Source organism: Prosopis cineraria, unplaced genomic scaffold (assembly GCF_029017545.1).
Source record: "Prosopis cineraria cultivar Desert tree isolate PC_DT_omini unplaced genomic scaffold, ASM2901754v1 PC5, whole genome shotgun sequence".
NCBI lineage: Eukaryota > Viridiplantae > Streptophyta > Magnoliopsida > Fabales > Fabaceae > Prosopis > Prosopis cineraria.
Window position 1 is genome coordinate 3,240,973 of NW_026555336.1, and position 13,111 is coordinate 3,254,083.

Here is a 13,111-nt window from a genome sequence, read left to right on the forward strand (position 1 = left end):
TTTTATCATATTTCATTGTGTATTTCTTTCTCCCTAATCCCTATACAAGTATGTATTCTTCACTCTCTAGTTTCTATACTTGCTCACGTGTAACTTTTTCACTTATAGGTAGAGAGATGAGTATTTTTTTATCCTATTTATAAGTTAAAGTGTTAAATTTTTATTAGAATTTTTTACCCTCTATTAAATGTTGAAGAGATAAAATATGTTCATTTAATAGGGTTAAAATTGAAAATTTAGTAAATTTTTATATTTGTTAAAAATAACTTATAAATAAAACTAGAAAAGTATCTTTAAAAGTAATAGTAGATAAAAACAGAAATATATTATTTATTTCTTTTAAATTTTATACCATGAGTTTTTTTATATATTTTGCAAAGCTTTTTTCTTGATTTTGTAAGTCTTATATAAATGATTTGTTATCTTATAAATTTTCTCAATTCTATTGTAAAATTTTTTTAATTATTAATAAAAAAATAAATAAATTGGTCTATATATAAGTATATATTATAAAATTGATCCCTCCAACTTTCCTAGTCGGTTCGGCGCTGTTCATTACTCGTTTTTTAGTGAATGTCCCATATCCGTCTTTTTTATTGTGAGACCCTCATTATCCTTCATTCTCATTTAATGATATTATATTTAAAAAATTTACCATACGTTTTTTTTTTATAAAAAGAAAAGTCATATGAATACTCTAGATCAATAGTACACATCTTACAGTAATTACTATAGATTATAGATGTAGATTGTAAATGTGATTGAACAATCTAAAAAGAATAAAAAATTACAATAAATTGAAAATCTTAAATATATTATAGTCAGATTACGTTTAACAAGATTTATTAAATTAAGTTTGGGAGTATGTTTTTAAAGGCAAAAATAGCATCTTCGGTTCTTAACTTTTTACAAAATTTTACTGTAATCCTTTAATTTTGTAAAGTGATTTTTTAATTTTTTAATTTTAACGTTATTAATTTTATTAACAGTAGCAATATAAAACTTTTAAATGTTTAAAAAAACATTTTTAAATACTGATATATTAAATTTAATTTTTTAAATTATAATATTTGGCACAAAAAATGTTATTTATGATTAATTATGTTAGAATTAAAGGATTAAAAAGATATTTTATAAAATTAAATTTATACCTTTGCCATTTTTAAAAATATTTCAAGCGAGACTTGTCTTCCACAGCATTCATGCATACCTGATTCTAGGCTTCTAGCTTGATTCTAAGAGGCTACACTTCCTAAGAAACTGGGCCTTCATCTTCGTTCAAAGTCAGAAAACTCATTTATTAAAAATGCTAGTTTATTCTTTTTGGGAATTAAAAAATTGAAATGAACAGTACAATTTGTGGGAGGTTAAGGACATAATTGATTAAGGCAATCCCAGGTGTAGGCTTTATCTAACTCGGATAAGTATTTGCATCAAGCCATCAACCAAAAGTGAGTTGGCAAAATCACTTTGTTTAAAAAAATATAAAAATTACAAAATGACATCTAATAAAATTAGAATAAGTTTTTATGAAATATTTTATACAAATTAATACAGTATTGAATTAAATTGGGCCCCAGCACAACTAATGTAAGCTATCCAGTAGCATGTGCAGTTATCAAACCAGTCGTCGTCGAACAAGTTGATAGGCTTGCCGCTTGCACGAAATAACTAAAAGGAAGGGACAAGCGTTATAGGGGTTACCAATGCGAAAGTTGCGCTCTCATGAGTTTGCTTTTGCACACCCGACAAAGGTGTCATTTAATTCCATCCTTCATGACCTGTAATAACCACTGCTTGTGAGTATGAATTCAAAAGTGGTGGTTGATTCTTCTCACCAAGCAGCAGTGTATTACATCCCTTTTTGAGTTCATGCATTTTACTGATTCAATATGCTGTCTTGACAGTTGAGCTTGAAGGAACCAAAATTTATATATATATATATATTTGCTTTCAGGAGTTGTCAAGCTTAGTCACTAAGAACAGGGAAGCCGTTGTCTACAGATCGATGCTGAAATATTTCCCCAAATTTTCATTTTTGAATTGTAATCATAGCTAAGAGATATTGGCCTTTATGATTGTTCATGCTTTCTTTTATACTAAAAGTGTGAAAATCCAGCAGATGTATTACCTTCAAGCGTTACACTCTTCTTTATTTCCTGTATCATCTTCAAGACTTGCCACATAGCTGGTCTCTGCTCAGGTGATATAACAGTGCAAATACTAGCGACCTCTGTGAGCATTCCTAACTGCTCATCTTCAGCACCATAGTCGTCTCTCATTGTTCTGACCCAATCCTGCACATCCATGGGCACAAGGAAAGGATGTTGAGAAGGGTATTTAGAAGTTAGTAGCTCCAGTAGAAGCACCCCGAAGGCATAGACATCAGACTTAGAGGTAGGTGGGCGATTAGTGTTGCGAGTTTCAGGTGCTTTACAGGCAGCAGAATCAGGATCATCAATGGTTGAAGAGTCTGTAAGGAGGGACAAACTATAGTCTGTAACACGAGCTTCAAAGTCCACTCCAAGAAGGACGTTTGAGGACTTTAGGTTGCCATGAATTAGTCTTGATGTTTGATGTATATATGCAAGTCCATGAGCTACATCTTCAGCTATCTTCAAGCATGATGTCCAATGAAGAGGCTTTGCTCTTGCTGATCTTGAACCTGTAGAGATGTAGCAGATTTATATATATAGTTCCCATCATGCGGGCAGAAATATTAATTATCCTCTCACTAAAGATTGAGTTGATAAGTATGCTGTTTCTTTTTGGGGTAAAAACAAAAGCATACTTATCTCTAGTTTTTGAAAGTTTAAAATTCAACCCAAGATAAATATTCAAAATCATGTGACAATATATGAAAATTATCTATTATCTATCATTCAATTTTCAAATGAATGAATGACAAATGCATGGCTGGCAACGGATTAATTTCCCACGGTCAAATCAAACAGGGAGAGGGAACTCTCCTTTTCTTCCTCTTCTTTTTTCTCCGCTTTCTCCATCTACACCTTTTATATTATTTTATTAAATAATTTTTTTTAAAATAAAATTGATGAAGAGTGGAGATGGGGAAGTGAAAAGAAAAGGAGAGAAAAGAAAAGGAAGAATCCTCTTCCCGAATTGCAGACCCCGCGATTGTGGGCATGAACACCGAAGGCCCTTTTGGTCCAGGAAAACAGAATCTATCTCTGTACGAAAATGTTAGAGAGATAGAGAAAAGTATTTTTTAAATAATATCTATCTTTTATTTTTAAAATAATATCTAACTTTTTTAGCGGCAAGAAGTAAAAAGGAAGAAGAAAAAGTTGCAGACATCCCAATCTGTTAGACCATGGATCACGACACAAATACAAACAATTAACTATGACGTGCGTGTTTGAAAAAAAAATGTTGGAACATGCACAAGCCAGAACACCTAGGCCTCTGTTTCAAACATTTTTTCCAAACATAGCTTCGGGTATTAACTCCCGTGATTGTAGGCAAGGACACTTTACTGAGGACCCTTTCGGATTTAGGATACAGGAAAACAGAATTGAACAAAAATTTGATAGGGACTTCAAGAGAGAGAAGCCAATTTTTTAATAATATTTTTTTTTTAATGGCAAGAAACAAAAAGAAGTTGCAGGCACACCAATCCAAAAGGTCATGGATCACGAATTCACAAGACAGACAAACAATTCTAAGCAATGAATCTGGTTCATAATGGATTCATCAAAAGAATATATATATATATATATATATATATAATATCAAATTCTAATTAACAGATATCGAAAGAAATTGAGAGCCTAGGGAATTACCGTGAATGAGGTTGAAGAGGCTGCCATTAGATTGATAATCAAAGATCACCAGCCTCTCTGCTTCAGCCTGAAAATAAGCTCTAACCGGTACTAAATTTGGATGCCGAAGCCGACCCACCATTTCCATGTGCCGCTCAAACACTTGCCCATTTGTTCCTGCAGTCTTACCAGCATCTAGCCTCTTTACTGTTAAAGTGTGCCTCCCATCCACCACTGCCTTGTACGTAGTCCCAATGCTACCCCTACCCAGTAACTCGGCCGACCCTCTCATCAATTGCTCCAGCGTATACAATTGCGCCTCCCCACAACAGAACACCAAATTCTCACTATTATGATGAGCTCCGTCGATTTCCTCTGTTCTCTTCCCAGGAGGAGCATCCATAGCTTCCATTGCCGCCGTTTTTGGGCTTTCTAAATTTTTCGAAACACTCCGTTTACTAACCATAACCAACGCGATAAGCCCTACAAAAGACGAAATCAGAATCGATGCACCAATGGCGAACCCAAGAATCAGGCTGTTACTCTTGTGCTTTTTACTAGACAGTGAGGAAACGACGATGTTGCCCTGTGATTCAGCGCTTTGCCCCAAGTAACCAGTGGCATTGGAAGAACCAAAGATTCGGGGCCTAGGATGATCACATGCTTTGGAAACAACGTCCCCGCATAGACCTGGGTTCCCCGAAAACGACGCCATGTGGAATCGAGCAAGAGTGAGAGTCGCCGGAATCGGCCCTGTGAGGTTATTGCCGGAGACATTGAAGATAAGGAGGGAGGACTGGTTCAACGGCGGAACGGTTCCATTAAAGCGGTTTGAGTCAAGGCGGAGGGTTACTAAACGGTCCAAATTAACTAACTCGACAGGGATTGAACCGGTGAGGTTGTTATAAGAGAGAGAAAGGGTACGAAGACGATGAAGCAAAAGAAACGAGGGAGGCAGCGAACCGGAGAAGAAATTGTAGTCGAGAAGAAGAGCCTTGAGGTTGAAGAGAGGAGAGAGATCGGGAATGGGACCGGAGAGGGAGTTATTGCGGAGGCAGAGGATTCGAAGCTGGTCGAGGCGAGTGAGGGTGTCGGAAGCGAAGACGCCACGAAGGCCAGAGCCCTGAAGGAAGAACCGAACGACTCGGCCCTGCGCGCACTTGACGCCTTGCCATTGACAGTAATCGAAGCGCTCGTGAAGAGTGTAGAGGAGCCTGTTGTCGAGGTCGGCTTTGGACTTGAAAGAGAGCAATGAGACGGCATCGGAGGAGATGAGCAGTTTGGAGGAAGTGGCCGGAAGATGATCGGAGACGACGGTGGTGAGAATGGTGAAGTAAAAGAAGAAGAGGGGAAAGAGAGCTTTGGAATGAGGCATCGTGAATTCGTGATTGTGAATGGTTCAATAGGATGGCGTCTGAACTAAGGCCCAATTCCATCTGTTGATGTAGAAGTGAGGCATTGAGTGGGATTGGAGAGCCGCGCAAGTGAGCCCCCATGCACTGAAGAGTGATGAGAGCAAATATGCATATATTTTCCATGTTTTTAAAAAATAAAATAAAATTTAAAAACATGAAAAAAAATACTTTAAAATATATAAATTACAATTAAGCATCATGAAATATGATAATTATTATTTAATTTTTAAAACCTTATTTTGCATTTTGATTTTTGATAAAAGAGAAAATATTATTGTAGTAATAGTGTGTGTTAAAAGTCTCATATTACCTAAATAAATAGTGCTCTTAGTGTATAAATATTAAAAAATAAAATATACTAATAAAATGGGTTTAGAAAAGAAAGGAGATCACGCACCCGAAACAGGTCAAGAATTATTTCTGTTGGTACTACCGGTTCATTATCCTGACGTCAGAATAATTTTTAAAGACAATATCCTTTTGAATATGACTCAAGCAGCTCACTTCCATACCACCAACAAATATAACTTTAGATTTTCGTATTTTGTTTAAGTTTTGCTATGTGTCCTTTTATCAAAAAATATTGAAAAAAATAAAAGTATAAAAATCTTAAATAAAAAAAAGTACAAACAAAGTACATGTATTTTAAGTTCTGTTTTCCCTTGATGAAATAATATATTTGCGTTCAATGAGTATTACACGCTAGAAAATGATTATTTTCCTTGTGTTATTGATTAAAGTGGAATATAAAATGGCCACTTCCATTTTTCAAATTTGTTTATTAATCAAATGTAACCAAAACAATTATTTTCGTAAAGAAAGTATTTATTTTTTTTAAACATAATCATTTTGTAATTCCTTTATAAATCATAAATTTTTAAAAAAAAAGCAGTTATTTTCTATTTTGTTTTAGTTGATAACTATTAGTCCAATTAAAATAGTCATTTTCTAATTCATAATAGTTATTGAGAGTAAATATATCATTTCGTCAAAAATAAAAACGATAGACAACGATTCCTTGAGACTAAATAATAATTATCACAATTTGTGGTACTTAATTATCATTTACATATTTGAATATATTTTGTCATTTTCTCTGAAAGCTAACTTATTAAATTTTAGTTTAAACCGTTCAAGTTAAGATATAAGCATTTCATGGTCATTTTCAAAGCACTGTGATTCAAGACCTTTTTTCTAGAGGCAATTTAATTTGCAATTGACCTCGACTGTTCCCATTTAAGTTATTTGTAGATTAAAATTAGGTTTATTTACTAAGAGATTCATCGATTTGAGCTCGAATTTAATTAATAAAAAGCAACTAAAATTAGATTTAAAGAAGAACATATTTGTGCACTTGCCTTCTTGATGAAACAAAAGTTTCTCAATCTGACTCAGAAAAGCATCAATATTTGAATCATGTGATAGCACGGCAAGAAGTTATTGCGTTCATGATCATGAGAACTGGAGTGGATATAGTAAGATAATTATAAATGTTATAATTAATGCAATTTGTTGTGATTGGATTTTACGTAATACTGTACATCAATGAAACGTTCAGAAAATTGTTTGGGTTTAATCTAGAAATAGCAGAGGACAGATTTTGATGGAGGAAAAATGAGGGATTTTAAGATTTCCTTATTTGATGTAGCTGGAGAGAAGAGATGGAGAATTTATTTCAATATAATTAAGTATATAACCTCATTTGGCTTGAATGGGCAAAAAATTATAATTAAAAAAATAAAAATTATAGCCTCATCTGGCTTAAATTTATTTTTAAAATGACAATCGCATCCTCTCATGGCATTTTCCACATTCATAGCTGAGGCTTCGTGTACACACTACAACGAGGAATGTTTATATGAAATGGTTATATGATTAGTTATTTTATATATAACTCTTTCAATATTTATTATATGAAATGGTTTTTTTTAGAGAAGTTTATTTTGTTATCTCTCGTACAACCCACGGGATCGGTTTCTAATTTAATTTGAAGTTTGATGATGACGTGAGTCTTTTCTCAGACTTGCAGATCCGTGATGCTTAGAGAAATTACCAGAAAGAGGGCCTCACAAGGCTTTTTTGGAATGAAGGAGTGCATGTAGATAAACCTCATTATAAGCAGCAGACAATGAGACAAAATTGTAGCATCTTATTTCACCAAGGACAACTTTGAAATGAAAGAAAAATAACAACTTTTTTCAGAAAATTAATTATTTAATTTTTATAATTTTAATTTGTAACCTAATTCTTAAAATTTAACTTATGGAGTTTAACCTTTCGAGTTTAAACCATTTAATCTATTAATGCCTGTATCATAACTTAATTACAACTTAGTTTTTAAAGAGCTAAGTATTTTTTTTTTTGAGTGCAAAGGCCAATAGATTCAAATAATTCAAATTTAAATAATTGAGTTAAACCAAATTAAATCTTAACGATTGAGCTTGACCGAATAAAAAATATAATGATTAAATGATTATTTTTTGCAACCTCTTTTGTGATGAAAAAAATAAAAAAACATTTTGGTTGTTACACCAACAAAACGTTCCCCACTCCTCACTCTAAAATCTCAATAATCTCACATTTAAAAAAGAAAGAGAAATTTCTCTTCCTTCTTCTCTGTTTTTCAAACCAGGCAAGAAGAAGATTTCTCCTCTCCTTTGTAAATATCTACAACTAAAACATGCACCACAATAAAAATGAAAGCAAGTAAAAAAACATAGCACATGATTTTACGCATTTTTTTTCTCTAGCATAGCAATGCATTGTATATAATGTTGTGTTTTGATTAAGAGTATTTGAATTTAAATTTAGGCCAAATCTATTATTTTTAGTAGATAAAAATTTATAAATTTAAATTTAATTCAAATTCAAGTAAAATTTATTATTATAATAATTATTTAGTTCTTATTATTTCAAATCTATACTAGAACACTCCATTCATCTCTCATGACTTTTCTCCCTTATTCAATCGCTCATACACTCCTTTAGAACTCAAACACAATATTTCTTTCTATTGATTGCGTCATTTCTTGTCGTTAATTATTTCAAATTTGTTATTTTAGATTTTGAAAATTTTTTCCTAAATAAAAATATTAAATATATAAATTTAAAATGTAGGATTCTAATTCTTTAATTCAAATTCAAATCTAATTTTCTAAACCCATTCTAATAACCCTTCTACCATTATAGCGCCTTCTAACTTTTCACAGCAATGTTGGGTCAATGATGGCACCATAGGAACAAGCAAATCACATCAATTTAAATACAGCCCATTATATATGTGTGTGTGTGTGTGTGTGTGTAAGAGAAGGTAGAAAATTTGGACCGCACAGGATTATCAATTATGGCTTATGGGCGGTAATAATATTTTTCAAGTGGCTGAATAGCTGCAGAAAGGACAAAGATCATGTGTTTAGAAATGAGTTTGTCCATACAATTGCCGCACAACTATGAACTTTACTCGCACGTTACTGTGCATGCTATTATCGAGTGAATTTTAATTTTATGGATAGCAGCTTTAAGTGCAGGCCAAGTCTTCTAATCTACTTGGTGAATAAAGAAAAAAGAAACAATGGTCTTAAATTTGAATCCCACACTAATTTTGTCCTGCTCCAATAATCATGACCTCCACCTTCGCCCATTTACATTATTGGACTTGGACCCCCATTTACATCTCATCCCATAGTGGGAAATTGCCATTATTTGATTTTTATTTTTTTTAAAAAAATTATAAGCAAAACAACATTCACATATATAAAGGGGTTAAATTAAAGATAGTTTAAATTTCAACTCTTATGTGCATGATAATTTATTTGAGAAATGTCTATCTTCTAATCTTTGCTATTAGTAGGGTTTACTTTCTATGTTCATAAAAAAAAGATAAATAAAATTATATGTGAGAGACGTAATGTTATATCATGAAATTTAGTCTGAATTAAATGGAAAAGAGTTAGAAAAACTATGATTAATGATACAAATTGAATATATTTTTGTGAAAGGTCTTAAATTCTGAAATTATTCTAAAAAAAATGCAGTGATTATTGTGCAGTTTTCTATTTTTAAATATATTAATATTGATATTGATTTTAATTAGCATAAAATATTTAAATTGAAAAAAATATAATTCAAGATTCTAAATTTAGAGTTCATAAAAATAATATATGATATGTTAATAAGCTTTATATAAATAATTTTGTCTGAATATATTTTGTCTTTGTTGTTCCAGAACTCGTTTCATGATAACAATAAAAATGACGTTTAGACATGATTGTTAAACTCGTAAATTTAAATAAACTTATGATAGAAATGTAAATTCATATTACAAACTCAAATCGTAAACTCATAAGAATTTACCTCTGTGAATAAATAGTTATTAATATATGATTATAATTTAATTTAAATATATTAAAAATATAAATCATTGAAATTAAATCTATCTATATTGATAAATTATCATATATAAGACATAAAAATTTTAAAATAGGAAAACTTATTTTTGATATTTTTTTTCTTTTTTATTAATATTAATTTTTGCATTTTAAGTTTTTTTTTGTTGAACCAAGTATTATAACTTTTATAATTTGAATTTGTCATAGTATATACTCAATTGGCTAAATAAAAAAAAATTAACAAACTTAACAAGTTTAACCAAGCTTATATCTTGTCTGAATTTATGAATTAGTTAACATAATTTTATAAATTAGAAACGTAAAATCGATAAACTCAAAAGTTTAATCGAATTTATATTTAATTTGAGTTTATGAATAAGTTAATACAATTTTGTAAGCTAGAAAAGTAAAAACGTTGAATTCATAAAGTTAATCAGAGAGTTTGACAATTATAATTGGATTATTTGTCATTCTCCATAGTCTATTGCTAATTTGTTATTAAACGCATGCAAATCTCTTATATCTATGGCGCCCGTGCTGGAAATCATTGGTGCTCTCTGAGATTGTCCTCAATGGACTCTTTACAGTATTTTATTATATGCAATGAAAAAGTTAAGCATAGATAGTAAGAAGAAGAAGAAGAAGGTTCTTCTCTCTTTTTTAATTGTTTTTCACCTCACTGATCTCTCCCTTTTCTTCCCTTCTTTTACCCCACCCCCCAAAATTTACACAGCACAGGGATTTCTGGAATGTGAGAAACTAAAAAGTTTACCCCCAGAAATTAAAGCAGGCCGGTTTATGAAGGAATCCAATTATTAAACATCCATAATTGGGCATCTATATGCTTAAATTATGAGGTCACATGGAGGACCCCCCGTGTTTCTCTCCTTCACAATTTCAATAGGCATTGTAAGAAACCTCTTCTCCTTCTTAAACCAGTGAAGGCCTGCACAGCGAACGATGTCACTGAACTTTTCACAGCACAGGACAATGGTCACTTCTGGGCCAAAGCCATTTTTGGACAATAAAACCCACACAAACAATTCACTCTTGAACGACAAATACTTGACAAAAATTGAAAGTTTTACCTCTGAATATAACACCTTCCTGTACCCTATCCTTCTCACTCATACGCCCAAGTTTGTATGCTTGTTTATCCAGCTGCAACAATAAGGAGAAGAGGCTATACAACACTCTCTAGGAGTACGTGTCTATTTCTATGAGCTCTTGGCTGTTCATACTGTGATTGCTGTGTTGTTAAGCCTACTCATTTGACCAAAACATAAAGAGGACAAGTAAGAAAACCTTATTATTAGGACTCATCATCAGGATATGTCATATTTGAGGTCACAAGCAGTAGTAGTTGATTTGAATACAAAGAAAGTACAGCTTTGTGTTTTTGTGTATCAATTCTCACTATCCTGATGGTATGAACTACCAGGTTGAAAACTTGCTTCTACCAGGTTTGTGTGTGTATATATATCCACTGACCAATATATGAACAATTATCACATGTACTAATTCAAAGGGCACTCACTGGTGGCAGGTGATTTGTCTCCTTCAAAGCAGCTGCTTGTTTTGAAAATTTCCCCAATATTCTTGAGAGAGAATGAGAGGTTTCGTAGGAAATAAAGCTCAAATCAACAAGGAAAAGCGACTTCTGGCTTGTAATTAGTTATTGGGTCGCTGCTGCTACATTTTCCTTTTCCATCCCTCTCATCTCAGGTCCAACCACTCCTTAACAGTGCAAATTCTTCTCTCGTTTTTCGGTTCAGAAATAACCCATCTCCTCATAGATTAAACAGTATACGTTAGGAAATAAACTACTGTAAATATAACCAACCGCATCAGAATCAGATGAGGACAAGTCATACCAACATTAACTTAGACCAAATCGCGATTTTATCAATGTTTTCGGTTCAAGGATCTTCTTGAAGGTGTCATTGTAATGTAATGCCGTCAGGTCACTCTCAATCCTCCCTTCACATTGCTTTAACCCTTCTTTATAATCAACCTTTCTTTCACAATTGTCTCTCAGGGCTCAGAGAATCGGAAAAAGAAAATGAAGAACACTAACAATTACACTAAACTCATCCTCCTTCACCCGTATATCCAAAAACAAGGAAGCTCCAATCGGATATGGCTTCTGGCCTTTATCTCGTTCTTCACCCTAGCATTTCTTGGTACACTCATTTACACTCGAGAATCATCTTCTTCAATCACCAACGTCTCAAAAACCTCCATAATTTCATCATCTTCTTCTTCTCCAGCCCCTGGTTCTGGGTTATCAGTCACTGTAATAAACACACTTCTGCATTATGCTTCAAAATCCAATGACACGTTCCATATGCCACACTCAGACCTGAAACCCATCTCCGATGTGCTTCGAAAATGCTCTTCGCCGTGCAACTTCCTCATCTTCGGCCTCACCCACGAGACTCTCCTCTGGAAAGCCCTCAATCACAATGGCAGAACGGTGTTCATCGATGAAAACCGCTATTACGCTGCGTACTTCGAAGAATTATACCCTGAAATCGATGCCTATGATGTGCAGTACACAACCAAGAGGAGTGAAATGAAGGAGCTTCTTGTTTCAACGAAACAGCAGGCAACGAAGGAGTGCAAACCAGTACAGAACTTGCTGTTCTCGGAATGTAAGTTAGGACTCAATGACCTCCCGAACCATGTGTACGAGCTGAGCTGGGATGTGATATTGGTGGACGGCCCACGTGGCGATTGGCCTGACGCGCCTGGAAGGATGGCGGCGATATTCACGGCGGGCGTGCTGGCTAGAAGCAAGAAGGTCGGGAATCCGAAGACGCACGTGTTTGTGCATGACTTTGGTGGTGAGGTGGAGAAACTGTATGGGAATGAGTTTCTGTGTAAGCAGAATTTGGTGGAGGAAAGTGAGACTTTGGGGCATTACGTGTTGGAGAAGATGGACGAGAGCAGTATTCAGTATTGTAAGAATCAGTCTTCACCGTCATCAATGGCTTCTTCTTCTTAATCTTTCAAGTGTTTGTCGTCAAGACTGCTATAAAGCTCCTACTCAGTTTAGTCCTCGTAGTCAAACAGGTCAATCTGGGTATTTATGATCCTTTTGATTGTTGCTTTATTTTGTTCAAGACATTGGCTGGGGTTTGTAAAAAATAATTCTTTTTTCCTTCCATTTCCTTTTCTTGCACTGAAAATTGTAATCTCTTCAAAGAATCCAACCATTCAAATTTCACTTGAGATGTTGCTTATAAGCTAGAGAAAGATTGTATTTGCTGTTTGTACTCTAAAATTTGTCTTTCCACATCATATTCTTTTTAATTATCTTCCAACTCATTGAAATTGAATTTTGAAAGCTTCTCTCTCTCTGTCTGTGTGTGTGTGTGTGTGAAGCTAAAATAGGACTTTCTTATTTATGCAAATAAGAGAAAAAGGATTCAATACTCTGCTTTTGTATTCAAGAGTTCAGATGTTTGAAAAACACTGACAGTAAGGTTGGCTTCTTAAACTTCAGCAAAGGATTAGGTGCATC

General features: G+C 33.4%; 2 protein-coding genes across 3 annotated transcripts; one reads left to right on the top strand and one right to left on the bottom strand.

The window, feature by feature from the left end:
* Nucleotides 1-1,469: 1,469 nt before the first annotated feature.
* On the bottom strand, nt 1,470-5,262 carry LOC129312061 (probable inactive receptor kinase At5g67200). 2 transcript variants are annotated; one of them, XM_054954624.1, is made up of 3 exons: nt 3,804-5,262; nt 2,132-2,665; nt 1,470-1,781 (listed from the first exon to the last, which is right to left on the bottom strand). In XM_054954624.1, exons 1-3 carry the CDS (start codon nt 5,155-5,157, stop codon nt 1,762-1,764), a joined length of 1,908 nt encoding a protein of 635 aa, XP_054810599.1. In that variant the 5' UTR covers nt 5,158-5,262; the 3' UTR covers nt 1,470-1,761. The 2 variants fall into 2 exon arrangements, with proteins under 2 accessions (XP_054810599.1, XP_054810598.1); XM_054954623.1 differs by having other exon boundaries at nt 1,470-2,011.
* A 6,251-nt stretch (nt 5,263-11,513) lies between these two features.
* Nucleotides 11,514-12,843, top strand: LOC129310930 (protein IRX15-LIKE-like). The gene has a single exon (XM_054952824.1). It carries the CDS (start codon nt 11,648-11,650, stop codon nt 12,590-12,592), a length of 945 nt encoding a protein of 314 aa, XP_054808799.1. The 5' UTR covers nt 11,514-11,647; the 3' UTR covers nt 12,593-12,843.
* The last annotated feature ends 268 nt before the right edge of the window (nt 12,844-13,111 follow it).